The sequence below is a fragment of the Miniopterus natalensis genome, chromosome 15, assembly GCF_054644295.1.
Source record: "Miniopterus natalensis isolate mMinNat1 chromosome 15, mMinNat1.hap1, whole genome shotgun sequence".
Classification (NCBI taxonomy): Eukaryota; Metazoa; Chordata; class Mammalia; order Chiroptera; family Miniopteridae; genus Miniopterus; species Miniopterus natalensis.
In genome coordinates, this window is record NC_142095.1 from 12,253,791 (window position 1) to 12,278,113 (window position 24,323).

The 24,323-nt window shown below is 43.7% G+C and overlaps 1 protein-coding gene across 1 annotated transcript in view; it reads right to left on the reverse strand.

Annotated features, from left to right (window-relative positions):
• Positions 1–17,552, reverse strand: part of TGFBR2 (transforming growth factor beta receptor 2) — a 70,084-nt gene extending 52,532 nt beyond the window's left edge. Inside the window, exon 1 of the mRNA XM_087824901.1 lies at positions 17,444–17,552. Within this exon, the coding sequence (XP_087681027.1) occupies positions 17,444–17,537 (94 nt within the window). The 5' untranslated portion in view covers positions 17,538–17,552. The remainder of the gene's footprint in view (positions 1–17,443) is intronic.
• Between the last annotated feature and the right edge of the window lie 6,771 nt (positions 17,553–24,323).

Consider the following 24,323-nt stretch of genomic DNA (forward strand, 5'->3'; position numbering starts at 1 on the left):
TTTCCCACCCCCGGCATTTCCATCTCCCCACAAGATCTACCAGTGCATGGCCATGGGGCAGCCCCCAACGTGGCTGGCCCAGGCCCCAGAAAGGGTTCAGTGCCTCTTAGTGTGACTGGGAGAAGGGACTTGGAGAATAGCTTCTTCCAGGACACCTGGTGTCTGACACTGTCCAGGAGAAGAGGCCCAAGGCAGTTAGCATGCTGACTGTCCACGCTGGTCGTGGCTCAGGGGAGCTAGCGAACTGCCTCTGTGTGGTCAGTGGCCACAATGCCAGCAGGCAGCTTCCCAGCCCCCCCCCCCCCCTTTCCATTTTCCTGAAGCAGGTGGAGAAAGTACATCTCTGGGGCTAACAAGTAGACAACGGTGTCACTGAGCTGTAGCCAGCCTTTCAGACCCGGGTCAACCGTTTTCTCCTTGGAAAGTCATCCTTACCACGCTCGCCGCTAACCCAACCCTGCTCTTGATTTTTAATCCCCTTCAGTGTGAGGTAGCCTTTTAGATGAGCTTCCATTTACCCCATTCTGCAGGTGAGTTTCCAGAAGTAAAGGCATTTTAATTCTCCCATAGCTCGACTCCAAAACCTGCCTCATATTTGTAACAGTGGATTTAGCAATACAGTCAGAGATGGGAGGTTTTAAACCCAATAAATGGTACTTCTTTGCTGGGGGATATCAAGTAAGTACCTTGACACCTCTCTGGTCAAATTCTCCTTTTGTAACCTATCTGGAATAGGCTACATCAGTGTTTCTCAGCCTGGGTTTCACATCCGAATTAGCCGGGGACCTTTTAAAACTGTACCGATGCCAGGGCCCTACCAAGGGGAAATAAATCAGAACTTCCAGGGGTTTGGCTCAGGCCTTAGAATTGTATTATAAGGTCTCTAGATGATTCTAATTGTGCCACTAATGAAAAAAAATGACAGTTTAGTAAAGGACTTAATTTATATGGAGTAAGAACTCAACAGGAACAAACACAGGGGTTAGAGACAGGGGCCACAGCAATGCTGGTTAGAGGTAGCCCATGAGCAATGTGTCTCCATTCGCCTGGCTGCTGAGGAAGATCACAAACAACATTATCACAGGATCTTATTATACATGGGCACAGGTAGAGTCAAGCCCAACCCAAATAGTTTTCTTATGTGACTCAAACTCTAATAATATTTTAAGATGAGGCAGAGATCATAAACATAACTGGCCCCAAGGCATTTCGTTGTTATTGTACAAATTCTTCCTGGAAGATCATCTTTAGATTAATTTTTAAGTACGGATTTTACAAGTCCCTATCTTTTTAAAGCATGAAAATCCTTTCCCTATCACCAAGGAGACAATAAGCTTAAAAGGAAGACCTTTTTGAAAGATCTGAGGAGCAGGTTTCCTGAGAAAGCTGAATTCTAAAGTGTTTTGACCTCAGGAGGCAAAATGAATTAGTGAATTCAAGCAAACGTGAGAAAATGCATCTCCCTTTAGATAATCTAGCAGAGAAGTTAAAAAGGTAAATAAACAGTTCCTGAGATCAGAGTTAATAGCTGTGGATAAGCTTGTCCTTCAGAAAAATCTCAAAGCTAAATAGGTACAACACACAGGAGATCACTTCTAAGTCAATATATTCCTATAATTTAATTTCTCTTCCTAATCTCTGTAGTATTTTTCTTTTTATTCCATTAAACAAATATATATTGAGCACCATCTATATATCAGATCTGAGGAACCATCCCTGAAATGTACAGAAGTTGAATATTTTTCTTGGTACAATGACATTTGCCTCAACAGGATTCAGTGTGTGAAAATTACAATTTTTAAAGGATTATATAGAAAAGGTATTATTCCAGAAGATTAACTATGAAATCCTTTTTTAAAAAGTGCATAAAAAGGTAACACTAAAACCTATTACAGTTTTCAAGAAAATCTCTCCAATTATAAATTCATGAACCCAGTCATTATTTAATAAAGCTCATCTTTTCTAGGAAATTCTCACTGAGAAGGAAAACTCAGAATGATTGTCAGTTCCAAGTGCATTGGGAGAATCATCCTGATCAATACCGGTGGGAAAGGAGAAAAAGAAGTCCATACTAGTGTGGGAGCCGATCTGATGTGCTTCCTTAACCAAAATTAAGTAAAACAACATCATGACTCAACTTCTCTTTTCATGTGGTGAGGGAAAAAACTTTTATGTAGAGCAAGTCGCAGGAAAGCAAGAATACAAATTAGCTTTGCGTGCAGGCACGCTAAATACAGTTTCTGCTAACGAGATCATTCTTTACCATATCCTTTGAAAATGTCATAGTCATACGAGTAAGCTTTGCTACTCCTCAAGGTGTAAGTTCTTTTATATAAAAGCAACCTGACTAAATATGAGATGTCTGTGTTATTTGTGTGATGCCAGTCAAAACAGTTTTGTTCTTCTCAGTATCTTTCTGCAGATACTCATCTTCAAGAAGTTCTGCGAAAGGAAGCCCAAGACAATACTTGACCTCTAGGCCGATACAGTGAGAAGCGCCCTTCCTATGTACAGATGCCCTTCCCTGATTATGGGAAGCTCCTTGAAGCTCCGGGGGAGATCAAAGCTACAGGACTGTGGCAACCACCACAGTCTTTTATAAATGGCAACATCTGTCTCCTGACCATGGTGACTTAACCCTCAAGGAGACAGACCACATGGCGCTTAAAAGAGAAATTGTCTGCACAAGAAAAAGGGGTAAAAAAAATGACTCATTACATAGCTTGAACTCCAATAAAACTGATGGACAAAACCCTCAAGGAAATGCATCTTAAAAGAGGAAATTCTCCAGTCCTAAATGTGGCTTCTAATTTTCAAGGCAAAGAGGAAGGCTTCTGATGTGAACCCTCCCATCCCCTTCTACAATTTAGCTGCGAAAATACAAAAGCACGACGGGGCCATGGTTTTTATCTTGGGTTTACTCAGAAATTAAGCAGCGAGGAGAACACAATGACTAAAAATGGAAAAATCCTGGAAAGACCAATCTGCTCCTTTGCCATGCCACAGACAGTTATCATCTTTCTGAGTCTCCATTTCCAGATTATCTGTAAGGCAGGATAATTAATTATACCCGTATCAGAGGATTGTTTCCAAAATTAAGTGACATGAGAGTGAAAGTGTTTTTTAGATAATAAAGCATTCTTTTAACATAAGGGATTATTTAAAAATTATTACTACCAGGCACGGTCAAGACTTTCAGCTCACTGGTGCTCCTTCCTCCATAAGCCTCAATGATAGTCAAGTTATTCAAATCATTTCTCTTTTCTGTTTTCCTGGCACTCGTTTTCATCTGCCTGGACAAGTAGGCAAATGACTATTTTTACAACATCTGGTGTGCTTTTAATATCTTTGATAGCTATATTAACAAAAAAAGACACTTTATACGTTCCCAAGAGATATGCACCCAAGAGAACTGTGGGCAGAAATGTCCACTAAAATCCGGACCTTCTACTGAGCCCCGGTCAGTGCTGGCACAGTGCACACAGTGGCTGCTGTCAACCAGCACACTCACCAACTACCCACTCTGGCCCCTTCCTTTTCTTATAAATTCAAGGCACTTCAATTTAGAGAACAGGAGCCACGCCTGCCTCCATGATCATCTTGTGTAACATGGGAAAGTAATTTAAGGGAGTCGACGCTGGATCCATCAGACTTTTACAAGATTTTCAAAGGCTCACTCAGAAGAGTCTCTTTAATATAAATTTCATTAAAGTACTAATTATAAATCAAAATAGCACATTGTATCGGAGATCAGGTATTGTTTAGGGGCTTCCTTTTGCATAACTGAAAGATGAATGGCTGAAATAAAGACGTATAGAGAAGAAAAAAGAAAAACTGTTTTGACTGGCACAACGCAAGTAAAACAGACATCTAACATTTAGTCAACTGCTTCTAGAGAAAAGAAGTTATCCCTTGAGGAGTAGCAAAGCCAATAGGCTTGGGGTGGGATTAACTGGATCTTCAATAGTTATTCAAGAACTAAACACTGAACTGTTAAGAAACTAGATTCCCTTCGGTGCCCTGAAGACAACATAAGCATCTCATTAACAAACTGGTAACAGGAAACACTCTGAGTGCCACAAAATGCTTTGCATAGTGCTGAATAAATATAAGTGATTATATAATTGCCACAAACATCCTCCCCAACATCATCATCCAAATCTTGGAAGGGAATTGTCTGCAGCAGTCTGAAAGCTTGCTGCAGGGGTGCCTCAAATTAAAAGTACTTTACCTTTACCATTTCCAGTAAGTGCCCCAGGATATGAAGACAAAAAATTCTTATTTCATCTCCTTTCTCCCCTAGGTAGAGCAGGTAGGGCATGGCTAGTCTATGTTTAATGCTATAAAGTCAATGGTGTCTCCAGAATTTCCGCAGAGGAGGGGCTCCCTGGGTGCTGATGATCCAGCTGGAAGGGAGCTGGTCTGGAAGCGGGGCAGGCCCAGGAACTGCACTACTGCTGGTTTCTAGACTCATGTTTATCCAGGGGCCTTCACAGGGGCTGATGGAAACCACGGTGGAAGACGCTGAAGACCTTCACGACCATCCTCGGACCTTCAAGACTCATTCCTATGAAGCACCCGTCAAAGAAAGCCTTCCTATTTAAGTCTCCTTAGTGTGTGCCCTTAACAGGGCTTTCCAAAAAGCACAACAAGGAGTCACCTTTGCAATATGGGATGTTCGCCCTCGGGCAGGTGGAAGGGTGTCGGTGTCTTCAGACACTCTCCACGCACCAAGGAACACTCTTTCGCTCAGCTTCCCCATCTCCCACCATCCCAGGGACAGCAGATAACCTATGATTCATAAAAATGAAAGGCAGGAGTGGCAACCATTGTCCTGAGTCAGATGGTACGGTTTACTTTATGACTTTTTCTGGCCTCTCCAGTCATAACACGTTGAGCCCTCTATAAAAAAATTCACACACAAGAAGATAAATGAATCAAAGGCAGCCTGTGATGGATGGAAAAACAACAGCCCTTAACACCCACGGACTGCAGCTCCCCCAAATTCACAGACACTGAAGACTGAAGACAGAGGAAGCCACTACTGTACAAAGCAACTTACAGAGCAATTGAAATTTCCCACAAGCCTATGTTCTCTCAAACAATACTGTAGATGGCTATAAATAACACAGCCATAGATGACACACTTGGTGGTGAAAAGGTAAGCAGTGTGTGGGGGGGGAAGTGTGTGTGTGTGTGTGTATCCTGTCATCCCATCTTGGATTTATAAGCAATATTTCCTTGGCCTTTAAAAGTAATGACTTCTAAACAGCAACAACCTTTTAGTGAAAATGTGTGCTGGGTGCTAGAAAAGAATCAGTAGGTTCTCCTTCAAAGTTTCATTCTAGTAAGAGAGTTAAAACACACACACACACAGCCACACGTAGCTCCATGACCAAGGCTGCCTGAGTGAGAAGCAAGGCCTGTTAGAGAGACTGTGAAGATTAAAAAGGGAATTCTGATTAGAATAGTAACAAAATAATGCAATAGAAGAAGTGGCATTTGGCCAGGCATTATTTCAGAAGGTGGAGGTGTTGCGGGGTACAGGTAGAAAGTGGGAGCAGAAAGTCGTAAGTTAGAAAATGGGAATTAAAAGGGTGTGTGAGAGAGCCTGAGGCATGGGCAAGGGAAGAATGGGAGACAGGAGGAAGGGTTGGTCTCCTCCATGCCTGTGGTCATCAAACAGTCCCGTGTCCCATCCGTGTGTCTTAGGAGCCAAGGACGCTGATGTAACCTCTGACCTCAAAGAGGAAGCCAGGGCCATGTAATGACCTGGGTCCAGGGAGAGGATCCACGGAAGGTTTTCTAACGGGGGCCACTTATTCAAAATGATGTGTGCGGAGGTGGGGAGGAGATTTAACTGATGGCAATTTATGTGTGTCAAAGAGATGAAGGACCAGAGATGTCCATGGGAGAAACCGACGAGATTCTTACAGGTGATAGAAGAGTTCAGACTTGCCCTGTGGTAATGTCACGTACGAGTAAAAATAAAACCAAATGGTGATGCATTTCCTGTAACTAGATTCCTCTTGTAAATACATGTAGGATTAAGGAGATTCTAGGTATTAAGATCTTAAAATTATTCAGATAAATAAGTTGAGATTTGATGCAACAGGAACAACATGAGATATAGGCTGCAGTGGAAAGTTCTCTACTATTCTTTTTTTCCAAGTATAGTTAAGATGTCAAAAGAAAAAGAAATAGGTCAGAAAAGAAAATTGCTTGGAAAAATCAGAAAGTATGTAGTTGTGAGAACTAATTGTTGTGACTGACAGGGCCCCATAATGCTTGAAGACAAAAGTAACAGAGGAGCAAAGAATTGCCTTATAGTGAGTAAAATATGGAAACCCATCCATGAAACAGCCAATAACAGTACCCTCAGAACCATCTAACATAAATGCTGAGGGATTCAGGAAAAATTTACTGAGTCCTCACTGCACAACCACCAAATAAGTTTCTCAACACAAAAGAAGATTAAAAAAAAAAAATATTGAAGAGTACAACTACTTCCTGGAAAACATGACATTAATTCATTAACTTATTTGGTACATACTTTGTAGACAGCAGAGTGCTACAGCTTTTAAGAAATGCTAAAGTTAATAGCTCTTAAGGAAGGCCTACCACTGTCAAGGCCGACTGTGATTAAATGCCTATCGAGTAAACATGATGAATGTTGGACTCAGCAGAGAAACGGTTCCCCGGGACCCACAGCTGGTGGGGAAGGGACATTCAGCGAAGGGAAGAGCCCACAGGATGCTTTGGGGAAGCAGACGGGTTAAAAGGAACTCACTGATTGACTTGCCGTCAGTGCGTTCGCTCTTCTGCTGGCCTGAGCGCATTACTTACAACCAGTTCCACGGGACCCTGGGGCTTAGGAGGAGTCAAACACCCTCATAAAACCAGGAGCTACTCTTCCTTGAATCCTCCTCTTGCTCAGTGACAGAAACAACCCGATCTGATCTATGAAAGCAGTGCAGGCCATTCGACCCCTCTGCGGAAAATGCTTTCATGCTATTACAGCAGGGCTGCTCCAACGTCAGTGAATCACCTGGGCATCTTGTGAAAATGCAGGTTCCTAAGCAGCAGATCTGGGGAGGGGCCCACATTCTGCATTTCCAATGAGCTCCCTCTGTGATGCTGATGCTGCTGGTCCCTGGACCACCCTTTCAGGAGCAAGATACTAGAGCATCGTTAGTTGCCGTTATCAGGGGATGATATAAAAGCATTGCTTGGGGGGGGGGGGGCGCATCAGAATGCTGGAACTCAAGATGCGTATTATAACTCATGAAAGGTAATGTTAAGAGACATGAATGAGGTCCCTGAAAGAATGCGAAAGAGCAGGCAGGGTTGCAAGCTGGAGGTGACAGAAAACAGGAAATAACAAGAAAGCAAGACTGGCTGGCCCGTTGCTCATTACAATAAATAAATAAGTGATAAGAGAGGCAATAAAAATTATATGATTAGTTATAACAGAAATCATACGGCTAAGAGTATCCAGGGAGGGGTCAGAGTGTTTGAAATTATTTTATAACAATGTAACTTAAGGGAATCCAGAATAGTGAATGCAAAATGTTACTTTTGAGGGAGGGGAGTTCTTTTTCATATATTTAAGGAAAATTTTATCACTTTTTTTGCCCAATACTATAGGTTTAGGGAATAAAACATAAATGTGATATGTAGCAACAAGACAGTCATTCAAAGCAACAGTCAGAAGGTTCCTTCTCTGTGCTAAGTAGTGTGTGCAGAACACTCACTGTGTAAAGTGCAAAACGCTTTATACAGAAATGCAATTATGGGACTCACAGCTACTCCCCTGCCTAAAAAAAGCAACCTGCAAACTGCCAATCTGTAGCAATTTCTGTCTTTTTGGAGAATATTTTAAGAAAGGTGGTGGAGAAATCTTTGAAAGGCAACAGGTGACTAATTATATTCAGACAAGTTTCCTTTCTTTTTCCCCCAAAACATAGAAGCTCCTTCAGAGCTTTCTTGTCCTAGACATAGCCAAGCATTTCCTAATTCAATACCTTAGGAAAAACCTTCATAGACACTTTAACCAACACAGGGGAAAGGAAGGATGAGAGCACCATAGTTAACCAAAGAGAAATGGAATTACCACCAAAACCAACTAAGCCTTTTCTTCAGCAAGGAGGAGTGAGTGCCAGCTGGTGTAAACGTGCTCTTTCGTCAAGGATGTATGCTCGGGAATTTTCAAAATAACTATGGTCTCTTTTCCTTTTTAAAACAGTGGTCGTCTCCAACAAACTCCAAGTGAATGTTTGTGGTATTTGCCAGTTCTGACCTCTTAGGACTTCTTATAGCTTTCTATTCTGATTAGTTAAGGCTTATGTTTCCTAAGTCAAGTTCAATGGTTTCCTCTACTAACTAACCTACAGGATAAAAGATTTCAACAGAAAAAGCTGAAAATCTAACCCAGTCCAATTCTTATCACTGTACATAGAAGAAAAACAAGACCCAGGGAGACCGAAGGACTTAACCAGGTCACCCGGACACCCGCTTTAGTCTTCACCAGCCATCTCCCAAGGAGAGTCTTAATCTCAAGCTAAGGGTTAGATCTGGGTTACCTTTCATTCAAGATCAAGGTTTTGTGATAATTACATATTTGTAACTTCTTCACAACTTGGCATGAGGCCTCTAAACTCTGAAAATGATAAAGGAGTTTAGCTACATTTGGGGGGAAAAAAGTTTTTTAGTTTGGTGATGTAAAAATGCAGACTTAAGTCTCTGAACCGAGAGGAGGGAAGGAGGAAGCACTCTCTATTTATCTTCTAAGTCAATCAGCAAATCCCACCATTAGGCATACAGTCGGGTCTCGTGGAAGCTGAAGCGTTTAAATTTCAAGGACACTCTTTTAGAGAAAGAATACAAAACTTAAGAATAGAAATTTAGGTATGAAAGTGAATATTTAGAATGGCTTCTTACAAATTACAAATTTAAAATAAAAGCGGTAAATGACACAAATATAAAATTTAAAAGGAATCAAATATTTGTGTTCATTAACTGCCTGACATACCTCTGAAATATTTTTGCTTCTTTTTTTTTTTTTTTGGTTGCATACTCTCTAATCACCACTTCCAGGGACATTTTGCAATAGTGTCTCAGAATTTGTAGTTTATTGTTGAACAGCTTGGAAAAGTTTCTTTCAGCTTCATAACTCATCGTAAGAAATTTCATGTAAATGTTTGGATTGCCTCTCAGTTTGGGACAACCTCTATCAAGTTTCTTGTATATGAGAGCTGTAATATTCAGGGCACTGCAAGATTTCTGACATAATCTTTAATTGGATGACACTCATTAACCACATTGGCAGGGCCCCACCCAGAGTCAGGAGATGGGTCTGTACCAGGGAGAAGTCTTGAGTTAAGTTCCATTCACTTCATGGTGAATTCACCTTGCTAAGCCATATACATCCTCATGCATCCTACATATATATGCATCCTTGAATTCCCCCAATCCTTCCAAATACAATGCCTATTTTGCTCAGAAAACCTAAACTCTTTGATGGCATAACTATTCCATGATTCACTCCAGACTATATCATCTGATGTATATATTTCATTTTCCCACTGAGGTCACAAGACAGGCATGATGTCTGACTACTTTGTGTATGAATCAAACATTGTTTGATTTAGCTAAAGAAATTCAATGAGTAAAGCATTAGAAAAATGTTGGATATTGTCATGATTTCTCTTAATCTAACCTAGAGTCTCCCAACACCCATGCTACAATGGAGAAGTGGTTTATGTCAATTGAGTTGGCCTAGTCTCAGTATAGCATAACAATTAGGGTCTAGGTCCCTAACCCTGAGTATCTTGGTCCCAATGCCAGCATAATCATTTGCTAATCAGGTGGCTTTCATTAAGTTTCCTAATCTCTAGAGGACTTTTAATGAGCATTATAAAATCTACCTCAAAGAGTTGTTTTGAAGGTTAAATAATACTGATGAAGTGCTCAGCATGATCCAAGCAGTAGCAAGATCTTAGGAAGGGGCAGGTACATACAGTTTTAGGAAACCTGTTCATGAAGGCTCCTGGGTAAATTTTCCTCAAGATAGGAACACCTCTCACAGGGAGCATGAGGCCAATTCCATTTCTCTGTGTTTTGCAGTTTTAGAATGACCAGTAGTCCTCCACAAAGCAGCAGGGTGAGTTTCCTCCAAAGTCGGTGAACCCTGTATACTGATTTACAATTTATACAGATGAAGAGCCACTGTGAATATGCCAAAAATACACACCTGCCCCCATATTTTTCTTCAAAGACATTAAAGTTTGTTCTGCCAAACCCCTAGTTCTCTAAAAAAAAAAAAAAAAAGCATAGTTTTGACAACCCTGTACCTGTTTTAGCGTCAGAAGGGCTTTTCACTTTACACTGTCCTACTACTCTTGTTTTCTTTAAAGAGGATTGAGAAGACCACGGGCTAGTAAATATTTACAACAGTAGAAGAAAACATCCAGATAAGCTTCACCTTGCCCTCGTGTTTTCAACGCACAAACGAAATGCAACGAAGGCACTGAGGAATCTTTTTTAAAAAAATGCATAACTGCAACAGCAAACAGGAGTCAAATGAATGAAGCTGAAGTTCCCTTCAGGAAAATACCACCTGTGAAAAACTGAATTTCCCAAAGGAAACAGAACGGTATGATTATAAACAAACTCTTAGCTTTTTCATTAACGGGCAATCTCTCTACCCCAGGGCAAACATGACACAATCAAGAAAAACTAAGCTTGTCCCCAACACCTCTGCACGGGAAGGCTGTTGACACCAGATCCACCAATGATCTACTGGGAGGCTCGGGGCAAGGGGACAAATGAGGCCCACATACCAAAGGTCAAAGTATTAAAAGCTAAAAAAAGCAAACAAACTGTTCAATAAAATAGGTTTGATCCTTTTACCTTGACTTGCAAATATATCTTGGAAGTACAACTTTAAAACTCTTAAACTACTCAAAAGTCCCTCCTGTGGAACACTCCCTGGGTGTTTGGGAAAAACACTGACCCAGGCCTGGCCCACCGTCTGCTTTCCTCTTTGCACTGCCTGATGTCTCCCACATAAAGAGGGGCCTGTGGGATGTGAATGGACACCCAAGTTTTAACCCCCCCCCCAACAGCTGTCCCTTAACCACCCCTCCGGCTCATAGACCAGTGGCTATAAAAGCCTTCAAGAAGATGGGACCAGTGGTCCATGTAGGTTGTAAAAGCTGGACCAGGGCCATCTGGACAGTAAATTTTGGGTTCCTAGGTACCTGAAACACGACCTAAAAAGAGGGCAGAGTTTGGACTCAGAGGTCCGGAATCTGCTGGCCCCATGGACAGGGGCTTAACCAGAGAATAAAAGCAGTACCTGCTAAGACTCATGATAGCAGTCCTTTTGCCCTTACAGTGTCGATAAGCTGAAAAGACTGGGGGGATATAGCTCATCAAAAAATTTTTTAAAAAAGAGGAAGAAAGAACCGCATGTCTTGAAAGCAGACAGCCTTTCCCAAATACAATCTCACTAGTCACAGGCACTTAGCCTGCAGCTAAATCCATCCTAATGATCTATAGCTTCAGCCCTGTAAACAAAACACTGATGCTAGGAAACCCTTAAGAGCCTAAGCAAGAGATTCTAAGTTGGCTGTGTCCAAGGAGGCAGTTGCTCCATGTTGAGTGCCAACACCTAAAATGCTGAACATGGCCATTAAAAGGCCATATCCTTTTGCAAAGAGAAGCATCTTAACCACCCACATGTTGTCAAATTAGCCGAACCCCCAAAGCCAAATCCTCCGCCTTTGTTAACACTGTTGGATAAATTCTGCTCTTTCTGCCCTCAGCAGCAGTTGTTGAGGCCTGTACACAGATGCTGGTCCTCTCTGCCTGGAATCAGGGGTTCAGTTACACATCTGGTGCATGTCCAACTGCTGTAAACAGTCAAACCATGGCTCACCGGCAGTGGGTCCCACCACCACGATGCCGTTACCAGACTAGGAATTGCAAAGTTGCCTTGTGCAGAGGCTCTAACCCCTTCTTGATTTCCTGTGGTACAAAAGATAACCAAAAAGGAGCCAGATCACACAAGCAAAGCAAATCATGAAATCAGGAGCACTGAACTGATGACATTAGATGGTTAAGTTTCCCCTTTCTCAAAAGTAATGTCCCTTTGTTCCCTTCCTAGCTTCCATCCCAACACACACAGATTCACAGACACACCATGAAAAAGAGCCTGCACAGTGCAAGCAGGGCAAACTTAGAGACCACCACACACACTCACACACACACAAGCAAACCTCCAGTGGCCCTGAGCATACTCTATCTTCCTAATTTATGAAACAAAAATAATAAAGCGTATCTCCCTGGTTTTCTCTGAAGATTCAATTAGGGGAGACATGTCAAGGGGCTGGCTCAGAGCACATTCTCCCTTCTCCCCACTCCACCCTGAGATGAGCCCCTTTGCCTGCTCAGCAGTACAGACCCTTCTCACAGGCCAAGCAAAGACAGTCATCATTACCTTGCCTCGGTCGGAAGCAACAAGTATCTGCAGAGCAAAATATTACAAGTAAAAGAGGGAGAGCAAATTGAGTGGTGAGCATTCCGGCTGTTAATGAGTATCTGCTAAGTCATTTCTACTGAAAACCGTGAGTTAAATCTGCGGGATTAACCCCTGGAAGGATGAAGCTAACAAAGCCATGCTTTTACGTGGAAGCTGACTAAATAATGCCAAGTCGTAGCCAGGAAGTATGTTTCCTCGGCGCCCTGTTTTAAACCATTTTGGTGGTTTGCATGAGACCTAAATAATATCCACACTTCTCTACAGCAGACAGCGGCTGCTACGGGGCCACACTTCCCTTAGACCCACTCTGCTCCACTGCTTATAAACCAAAACATAAAACCCTGATGAAAAAAAGAAACTTAGAAACTAAACTACTATTTCAGCACTCTTTTTCCATAGCTCATCAGAATAAAAGAACCAATTCCATAGTATAAAAACAGCCAAATTGCCTATTTAGGTGAGAGTTGAAACTCTTCTCATTAAAAGAAAGAGTCGCTGTCTGGTTGTTCAAATGCTTGACTCAGTTGCACTTGGTCCAGGGGGATGCAGGAGAGGCTGAGTTCAGCACTACCTGGATATTAAATGATGTGCCAGGTACTTCAGGATACCTAGAGACAGAGAAATGAGTAAAACACACCCCTTGCTTTTGCAAGAATTAAAGGCCTAATGGGCCAAGGAATCACATAAAGATGTAATATGGCTGACTATTGTTAACGATCGTTAGGAGCTAAAAAAGAGGCCTATATCCCCAGGAGAGGGTATTAGCTCAACCCAAGGCATTCAAAGCAGGTTTCCTTAAAAAAGATGACACTTAAGTCTTAAAAGACAAATGAACATTACCCAGGTAGCAAGCGTTCCAGACAGTGCCCTGAGCAGAGGGATGGGCTCACTGCACCTGTGGCATGTGTGCACCGTGATAAGAGGGGGCTGGGCGAGTGTGAGTCTTGGCGGGATGTGAGGCTGAAGAATCAGAGGGAACCACGTTAGGCCAGATTCAGGCGTTAATAATAATAGAACCTGATGTTTATTGAGCATTTACTATGTTGCAGGCACTTCGTTAAGCACTTTAGAGTATTTCATTGAACCTTCACCAGAACTCAATAAACCCCATTTTACAAATGAGGGCAGTGAAGGTGAGAGAGGTAACATCATTGCAACAGGCTACACAACCAGTAAACGGGAGGTGGGTTTGGAGCCCAGGATGGCCTGATTCCAAAGCTTGTCCCCTGCCTGCGCTCTTGTATCTCTCCAAGCTTATCCTCAAAAGAAAGACTGGATGGGCACACATGGGTCCCGCATGCTGGCTCCAGAATGAAGAACCGAGGTGGCCCAATTGTGGGCCTGAAACAAGGCAGGTACAGAAAAGAACAGATCAGTGGAAAAAATATTCAGAGACTGAGAAGGGAACAGTCCCCATGCACCCTCCCCCTAGAGCATTCAACAACGAAGTGGACTTTGGACAGAGGGGTCTTAAAAGTACACTACCAGCGCTCAGCAATGCTTCCAAGTGCACAGGGTTAATATGCAAACGTTCTCTTCGCCTTTCCCAGGCCGCCGTTAAACTCAGGGAGGGCAAAGACCTCTGTCTCATTCCTTCCCGATGCTGTCTCCAGGTCTGAGCCTACCTCCTGGCACAAGGGGGCACTACAAATGCTGTCAAGACGGAAAAATGAGTAATGGCCACTTTGTACAACGGCACCCAGGAAGTGTCATTCATTTTTCATTGGAAAAAATAGGGTTAAAAACTAAAGAAAGCCCAGCTGGGTGTGGCACCCACCTAGGATCCAGGAGATCTTGGTTCGATTCCCGGTCAGGGCACATGCCAGGGTTTCAGGCTCGATCCCCAGCAGGGGGTGTGCAGGAGGCAGCCGATCAGTGACTTTCATCATTGATGTTTCTCTCTCTCTCTCCCTCTCCCTTCCTCTCTCTGAAATCAATAACGATATATTAAAAATAAAATAAAGAAAAAATTTCAAAGTTGAGTTAATAACTGAGGACTGGTGAAGTGAAATGAAAAGCATGTAGCAGTTATCCTGACTATACAGACAACAGGGGGACTCATCAGCATGGGGTGCTATCTCGGAAAAAAAGGTGAGGAATCCAAAATGTGACAAGTTTTGTATAAATCATAACTGGTTAAAAAAATAGGATGTTATTAAAGGAAGTGGCCTAACCCTAGCCAGTGTGGTTCAGTAGTTAGAGCATCAGCCTGTGCACACAAGGGTCGAGGGTTCAATTACCGGTCAAAGGCATGTACCTGGGTTTCAGGTTCGATTTCCGCCCTGGTCAGGGCATGTGTGGAAGGCAACCAATCAGTGTGTCTCTCTCACATCGATGTTTCTCTCTCTCTCTTTTCCCCTCCTTCCTCGCTCCCTCCCACTCTCTCTAAATGGAAAAAATACCCTCGGGTAAGGATTAACCAAAAAAAAAAAAAAAAAAAGGGAAGTGAAATGTGCTTCCTGGGAATAAAAGCAAATAGACCTAATATCAAATTCTGGGCCTACTGATCTCTGACCCTGACAAAATAAGCACATTGTTAAAGTGACTTTAGGAAAGAAGTTGATCTGTGACACTTTTACCAACATTTAGTCAGCAACAAGCACCTCTTGTTAGGTGTTTGAAAAGAAAAAGTCACATTTTTCAGATTGGAAGAGTTTTCAGACAGGTAAACTTCCCCCCTCATAGAGTAATTACTTAATTCTGAGCATTTAGGAAATATGAATCTACTAATTCAAAAACAAAAACAAATTTCAGTTAAATATATTTCTTAGTGACGTTTATTTTTATATTGAAATCTTTTGCCTGCTTGTCAATCTACTAAACAGGACATGGATTTTTTTTTTATTTTTTATTTTTGGTGACCTAATAGAGGCTGTATATAATCTCACTTCCTTATTTCGTAATCACGAAATAAGATATTTTGAAAAATGTTTTGACAGCTTACCAGTTATGTTAGAAAAATCCTGAAACCATTTACTAACACAGAAAATTAAAATGCAATCATGGAATTAGATTTCTCGCCTTCACTATAGCTACCTTCAACCTTCAACTATCTTGGAAAATTAAATTTCAAATGAATACAAATTTAAAATGATTCCTTAATGCAACCATTTTGAAACTTTAATTCCATAAAGATACAAAATCTGTGGGTTTTGTAAAACTGTTTAAAAGCCCAAATAAAAAGCCACTAGGCTTTTAATTGTTTAAAAGTGTGTATATAGATGAAATGAAACTGACTCATGAACTATTGAGTCTGGAATTTGTAATCATAAATCTTATCCTTGTAAACAAAACCTAACAAAATCAGAGCCCACAAATTTCCTTCTTTCGTAATCTAAAACAAAAATTTTAATGATTTTTCACGTACACAGAAAATTAAGGGTGCACTTAAAATATTTATTAGCTGGCTATAACTCAGTTTTTAAGAGTCTGGGGTATAATCAGAGACAGTTGAACATTTTGAACATTCTGGTACTGAAATGTAGAACAACATCCAAGAATGAAACACTGGGATTTAATTTAACCATAGAAGTCAAATTTGTGCTGGGAATTTTTGTTTACAATAATGCTTCTTCCTCGATCCATAAACAACTCCCATCTCCATGCAGCCTTCCATATGAGGTTCTCAATCCCCTCCAAATAGTCTGCAATGGACCATTCAGAACCTGGTGCCTATTTCTTCTAGAGTCCAGACAAACCTGCAGGTAAGCCTGCCTGAGGCCCTGGGCTAAGCAAACCTATGCCTCAGAGTGACAGTGTGGACTGCCACATTCTCTACATCCCATCCCAAATCTACCCTGGGCATCTCCAAGTCACCAAAGCAGGGGGAGAGGCACCTAAGATGCTGAAGATGAAGGGAATGGAAAACTATTCAAATCTAACCACGTCCGTTTACAGATGAGGAAAACTGAGGCCCTGAAAGGTCCAAACTTACTCAGTTACCCAGGCCGCAGCTGCAGATACTCAGTTATATGGATCATAGCTGCAAAATACTTCTAATTCTTAACGTCTCAGGGGTTTGGTACTTTCCATAACACATCTTTAAGTACTCAATTCATTCATTCCCCTCCCCCACAAAAGAAACCTCTAGAGAGAGAGAGATCAGTTGGGCAGCAGAATTAAGACTTTCATTTAACCTTTCCGTTTCCACCAAGATAATTGCCGAGGACCGTCAGCTCCCGGAAGACAGCTGTCTTGCTGCAGGCCCCCTCTCCAGCACCCAGCACCCAGCACCCAGCACCCAGCAGGCCCTCAGTCTGTCATTTTCCGCCTCCACCTGACAACCCCTATTCCTGAGGCATCCGGGCCGAGCCTTCCGTGGAGCCGGATAACTTTCCGCAGCAAATCGCCCCCTTTCGTAAGAGTTGATCCAGTAACTCAGGGCCAGGAAGCCGGCCCGGGAGCGCGCGGCCCTCCCCGGGCGCCAAGGATGGAGCGACCGGCCGTGCGCGCGGGTGGCCGGGCGGCCCGGGGCGGGCGCGCGGGGCAGCGGCGCGGGCCGGCCGCGGTGGCCCAGGTGTGCCCCTGGCCGTGCCCCGCGGGCCCGCGGCCGCCGCTCCCCCGCCCGCGCCCGATGGCCAACTTCTCAAACTTCCCTTTCCGGGGGCTGGGGCGCGCCGCGAACGAGCCAGCACACAACGCCTTTCCTGGCCGCACAAAGGGGGCCGCACGCGCCCCGCGCCCCCTGCCACTTCAACTTTCCTTCTCTTTTGAAAGTAAAACACACATTTCTGCGACTGAGGGGTCAGGCTGCGCGATGCCCGAGGGGAAACGTCCCCGTTTCCGCCGAGCGCTGCGGCGCCCGGGACCGCCTGTCAAGCGCAGCGCAGAGGCGGGGAGTCCGGGAGACCCCAGGCGCCCCGCCAAGCCCCGCTGGGGGGGAACAGGGGGGGGACTCACCCGACTTCTGAACGTGCGGAGGGATCGTGCTGGCGATGCGCGTCCACAGGACGATATGCAGCGGCCACAGGCCCCCGAGCAGCCCCCGACCCATGGCAGACCCCGCCGATCGTCATAGACCGAGCCCCGAGCGCAGCGGCCGGCGCCTTCGCGGACCCCCGGCTGCGCCTCCGCGCCGCGTCCTCTCGGGACCCCGAGCCCGGCCGGCCGGGCAGATGTGCGGGCCAGATGTGGCGCCGGCTCGGCAGCGAGGAGGGGCCCTGGAGGCCGGCGAGGCGCGGGGAGGCCCCCGGCGGCCGAGGGGAGCTGCGCAGGAGGCCGGCTCCCGCTCCCGCTCCTGCTCCTGCTCCCGTCCCGGGCGTGTGCGCGCGCGGGGGTGTCGTCGGTCCCGGCGCGCGAGTGACTCACTCAACTTCACCCGGCGCTGCGGGGGGGAACAGGAAACTCCTCGCCAACAGCTGGGCAGGACCTCTCGCCGCCCTCGAGCCTTCTCCCTCTCTTCGCTCCCGGCCCTGGCTCTCTCCCCTAGCTGCCAATCACGCCCCCTAGACCAGCCCCTCCTAGGGCCCTGGCAAACTTTCAGCTGCCCCTCGCCGCCCGCAGGAGTCCTCCCTCCAAGTATTTACTGCGGGGTGACTAAGTGCACGCGTTTCACAAAGTAACTGAACGTAGAAAGTGTATATACTTTTCAAAGCACCCTCCCGGAGCACCTTCCCCCTCTCTCCAACCTTCTTGGGGTGGTTCTGGGTGCTTAAGAGCTGTGTTTTCAAACTACAAGGAGCAACCCCGGACTGGATGCTGAAATCCAATGAGTTTGAGAACGCTTTTTTTTCTGTTAAAATCCTCAGAGTAACTATTGCCTCATTAAACCTTCGTTTCAGTTTGCATGCAGACACCGTTACATTGTAAAATGTTCTCTCGCTATAGGTGGGAGTCTAGAAACTTTTTCTCACAGAATGTGCATGTTGATCACCCGAGACTCTTGTTAAAAGGCAGAATCTGATTCAGCGCATCTGGGATGGGGCCTTTCTCATGAGCTTCTGGATGGGGGCTCCTACTTGGGACCGCCTCTTCCTGGGGGTGATTCAGTGAAGAACTGTAAATGATCAGCCGTCCGGGAGTGACCGCGGTGGGAAATGTTCTTTTCAGAGTGTCCTCAGGTATGGCAGAAAATGTAAAACTGAAAGTGGCCTGGAGGCCAGCTGAGTGCTGGGGAGTGCATTCCAATAGTGCCGGTGAAGAGAGAGTACTCGGCCTCTTCTTTGCAAAAGGCGAAATCCTGGGAGCAGGACAGGATACACTTTCAACTTTCCCTTCTTGCCAGGGCCACCAGGTTTGTCCCTAACCACTCTGGTGTACATCTGTTTTGAAGTTCACCATTATCCAACCAAAACACGTTCTCTTTCCCATGTGTCTCTCTTGGATAATGAATTTACATACTCACCCTACTAACCGCTCTCCAGGATTCAATTCCGTATAGCCCTCTAGTCTGTGGATCTTCCAGCAGTTTAAACAACTAACTCCTTTATCTGAGACAAAGATTGTTTGTGGGGAGGCAAGGTGGCCAGGTTTACTGGAAATGCATAAAAGCAAATAGCCTTCCCGTAAACACAACTCCTGAAATCTTCCCTTTCCGTCTGAATTCATTTGCTTGATCCTGGCGCCTTAGGTCTTGTCACCCCGGTTCCAACCAGCACCAAAGCTGCCTCTGAATGTGTCCTGCTCTTAGGTCTAGGAAGCAGGAAGGGCAGGGAAATTAGGAGGGATGGGCATCTTCTTGCCCACCAAAAGCATTGGCAAAGCTGGAGCCACTTTAAGGTGGAAAAAAGTTGACACAAAATGCTTCTCCCCATTTTCTCCTCCACAGCCACCTTGCCTATGCCATTGCCATCCCTTGAGCAGGAGTCCCCCCACCACTCACCCTCAGTCAGGGCCACCCTGAGCCCTCCCGCTCAGTTTCTCGAACCAGAGCTGGTCAGTGTTTCATTATGCAAACCTGGCTATCCCAACCCTCATTAAAATCACTCAGTGGCTTCTCACTGCTCTTGAGACAGAGGCTAGGAACCAGACCCGGTAGCCTGCCTTCGAGCCCCCTTCTCTCTTGTAACTTTCCTTTGGACTTCCCCTCCTCCCCTGCTGAGGGCCTTCTCTAAATGCCTAGAAAATGCCCCCCCTCTTCTCACTGCGCAGAGCCCTTCCCAGGGTGCACTTCCCTTCCTCTGACCTTCCTTTCGTCTTCACCCAGCCAGCTCCTACTCAGAACTTCCTTGATGGGCAAGCTTTCCCTGACCTCCCTGAGTAGATCTTTTATGATAGGTTCTCTTGGCACCATATGCCTCTCTTTTTTAACACTTACGACAGCTATCATTTCACCATTCTTTAACTTCTATTCCTCTCTCTCATATAAGTCAAATTCTTTGAGGACAAAGATCAGTTTCCCTTCACTCATTACTATATCCCCAGCACCTAGCACATAATAGATGTTCAATAAATGTTTGTTGGATGAGTGGGCAAATGAGGTAATAAAGATTCAGACAGAGGCCATACGGAATCCTACTTACTTAAAGAAAGCACTGTATTACCTAATGCACTGAGATAAACAAGCTAGATTTCAGCCCAGGGTGATGTCACTACTACTTCCTTTTCTTAAAAATAGAGAAGTGTGTAAGTTTCCTTTTTTTTTAATTTTTTCTAAATTTGCCCAAGTTCCTCCAGACAGCATGCATATGTTTCCTTTCTCCCCAAAACACACTGAGGTAAATAAATGCCTAACTGATTCTAAAGACTTTCTTTTCCGTATTTATTGCAAAGTCGGATGTTAGCGTTATTGGAGACAGGCTTGCGGTATCTCATTCTGTGGTGCGAGATTTTACTGGTGGTCTTTGTCATCATGTATCACTAATGCTGATTTTAATTTTGTGTGCCTTGAACATTTCCGATGTGATCCTCAATCTCCTGTGAAATTGGGAGTCTGAATTCAGCACTGCCAAGTGCAAGCTCGCCTTTTAACAACCATCACAATGAAATCATAGACATGTCAACTCACACATATTGCAACTTGACAGTCTTAAAAATCTGTCAATATCACCTTCCTTTTGGGATTCTCATTGAAAGAGAAGTTTGATACCCTTGATTAAGTTGTTTCACACATAGTTGTATGTTTGACTAAGTATAATTTTCTATGTATTCACACAGGCAGTTAATATACATATGCAAAAATTGGGCCATTTGCAGATGGAAACAAAAACTGAAAGCTCGACTCAGGACTTAAAAAACAAGGAAGGGCCCGGCCAGTGTAGCTCAGTGGTTGAGCATAGATTTAGTATCCAGGAGATTGCTTTTCCATTCCAGTCAGGGCACATGCCTGGGTTATGGGCTTGATCTCCAGCAGGGGGTGTGCAGGAGGCAGCCAATCAATGACTCTCATCATTGATGTTTCTCTCTCTCTCTCCCTCCCTCTCTTGGAACTCAATAAAGATATATTAAAAAAAACAAAAAAACAAGGAAGGTCATGTTTAAGCCCTTACCAAGTTGAACAATGATAAAAACCAACTTGAACCAACATTCAACAGCTTGAATATCTTCATTTGTCCAGTTTGGCAAACTCTAAACATACATTAAACAATTGGACTGAATCTAAATGCCGTTAATGTGAGCCCTGTATTTCCCAGTTGTGATGAAGCAGGAATTTTCTACTCCCCTGAACTTGTTGACATGCAGCTGTTGAGGTTACTGGTGACTAAAGCAGTTGATGGGAGACTGCTCTCCATGTAAATCAATCACTCTGCACTCTCAGCTCTTATCTCTTGCCCAACTTTCCTTCTGTTGTGAAGCAGACCCATAAGTACTGAGTCAATAGTGACTTTGTGAGGGTCACCCACACACCCTCTCAGGGTCACCCCTGATGCTAGGTCCTCCGGGAAACATTTGTGATTCTTCCAGCCTAATATGATCTCTCCTCTACCAGAGAGAACCCAAAAAGCATTAATTTTATTTATCTTTTTTTAATGTCTGCTCCATGCAGACATGAAGTACATTATAGTTACACATTTCTTTTTTAGAATTCTACCTCACCAATTGTAAAGTCCTTGAAAATACAGATTATTCCTTTGTCAACTTTGAACCCCACTCTGTGCCCTCTAGTACTCAATGTATATTGTCTTCCATAGAGGGAAAAATAAGAATATCTATTTCCCTGATCCATTCCCTTGTTTGCAATTCTTCATGATATTAATAGAACCTGCAGTTATGTCATGTGTTTACAGAAAGCATGCAGACCTTCTTTTAAGGGAAAAGAATAACTTTTTTAAAAATTACAAAAGTAATATATAGATTACTTTTAGGTAGAAGAAAATGTCTAAAATACAGACAGAAAATAAAAGACAGAAGATACAAAGAATCCCTACCCTTGTCACTAAAAGATAATAGCTGTCAACATTTTGGGACAAGTCCTGGCAGCACTATTCTAATCTTCCCTTTACAGGTAAAAGAATTTGAGGGTTAGAGAGGTTAAGTATTCAAGTATTTGCCAAAGGTCACATACCTAGAAAAGGACAGGACTCAGCTTGAACTAAGGCCTGTCTAGAGCCAGAGTTCTTAGGGCAGCCCCAGCCAACTAATACACCCAATTTCCTGCTGCTTTGTTCAGCTATTTCGTCTCAGTATCTTCACAGGTCTGTTTTCTTTCATTCACTGTTCAAATGCAAGTGCCTACCAATTCTGTCCACTGCCCCTCTCTCATTCCTGTTGAGGACATATCTATTTCTATGGTTTCACTGATAAATGACGATTTACAAAGCTAGTGATCAAGCCCTACTTTCTCACAGAAGCTACAATTATTCTAACTGCCCACTCTATTCTCTTCACAGATGTCCCACTGGCACCCATGCTTATTACTCAAAAGTGCAACTCCAACATGTATGTCCCCTGGGAGCACTTCTTATACCAAGGAAACCCAATGGGTAACCCAAACCAAGAACATAAAAATCAGCTAAGAGTTTGCTTCTATTTTGCCTTCCAGAACTTGGTAGGCACTGGGAGCTTATTGACTTCCTACACAACTCTTGAATCAATTCTGTTCTCATCTCCATCACTCATATTCTGTTTCTTATTTCATGTGGGGTTATTTCAATGGCCTCATCTTCTTGCTTCTCTACTATGTCTTACCCCATCTACCAGGTCCTCCACCGTTAACAGATTGTTCCCTTCCACAAATACAGGAAGAACAGTCACATTTAAAATTATCCAATGCCTTTCCATTACCTTCAGGATCTCATTTCAACCTACAATTCATCTATTTATTCATTCAACCAGCATTTAATTCTCTACTAGGACCCAAATATTGTGTTATGCAATGAAGACATAAGGTCTCAGAAAATATAATCCTAGCCTTAACTGAAGGGCAGGAGGCTGTCCTCAGGATGGAATGGGAAACATTGATAAGGAAACAAATAATATTAATATTGTCACAGTGGTGATAAGCTCAGGGTGATAAGCTCAGGAGAAGACACTATAGGCCACTGATCCAACCTTTAATCTGAGAAGGCCTAAGGGAAGAAATGCCTTGGAAGTGAATCCTGAAGAATGGTCAGAGAAGCCCTAAAGAAGGTCTTACATATACCTAAATGAGCAGTAAAGACAAGGAGACATGTGAGCTTGGAGTGGGTGAGGAAAGGCAAATATTTCAGAATGCCTAGAGTATAGATTTGAAAGGATTTTTAGATTTAATTTTTGGCCCGATTCTGCACCCCTGCCTGAATTCATGCTCTTTGCCTTGTGACTGTGTAGCTCCTCCCACTAGAGGCAAAGGGTTCTTACAGGCAAAGATTATAATGGGGTTTGTTATGGAGACTGGGGCTAAGGAGGGCGGTAAGACTAATTTTAATGTTTGGTCATCTACAAATTTGGTTACATATGCACTTACAGAATATGGTAAAGATCATTGCTTGCTTACACAAAATCCATTCTCCCTTTCCACTTTGCTGTCAGAGTCTAATTTTGTTTAGGATGTGGATTTAACTCCATTTTAGGGAAAGGACCCATCCTTATTTAAGGGTAGATATGTGATCTAATTCTGGGCAAGGAAATATATGAAGTAATTTGATGGGGGCTTATGGGAAAAATGTTTTTCTAGCTGGTTACAAAGAAGTGCCCAAGGAGAGCCACTCTGCCCCTCGCCCCTCCTCTTTCCTACCTTTGAACATGATTGGAGGAGACTAAAACTGTTAGAAGTGATAGAAGCACCTTTCAACAATGTGAAGACGGGCAAAAGTATCTCAGAGAAGGACCGCTGAACCCACACCAGCAACTCCCTCAGTGTGGACATTATCTGAGTGGATGGTAGCTAGTCTTCAAAGATGGCAGTGGACCCTTCGCTCGCTTACTGTACTTACATACTACTCCTCACCTCAGGAGGTGGGATCGAGTCTATTCTATTTTCCCTGTCCTTGAATCTGGGCGAGCTTTCACCAGTAGAATGACACAGTGCCCATCTAGGACCAGTTTCAAAGACAGACTTTCTCTCGTAGAAACCAGTTACCAGGTCAGAAGTCTGAACACCCTGAGAACATCATGCTGTGAGAAAGCTCAAGCTAGCCATGTGAGAGGCCGCATGGAAAAAGAGATACCTGGCCATCCACCAGCTGCCCAGCCCGCCTGGCGAACGCCCCAATCATGTGGACGGATGAAGCCATGTTGGACTTTCCAGCCCTAGCACATGCCTAGCAGTCCCAGTCCAGACTATAGAATCATAAGACACAATAAACTGATATTGTATAAATTGTTAGTTCTAGTCAAAATCATTTCTAATTAATTCAGAAGAAATGGAAAGAAAAAGATGTTACAGTCACCATATAGCTGTCAATCTGTGTACCAAATACAG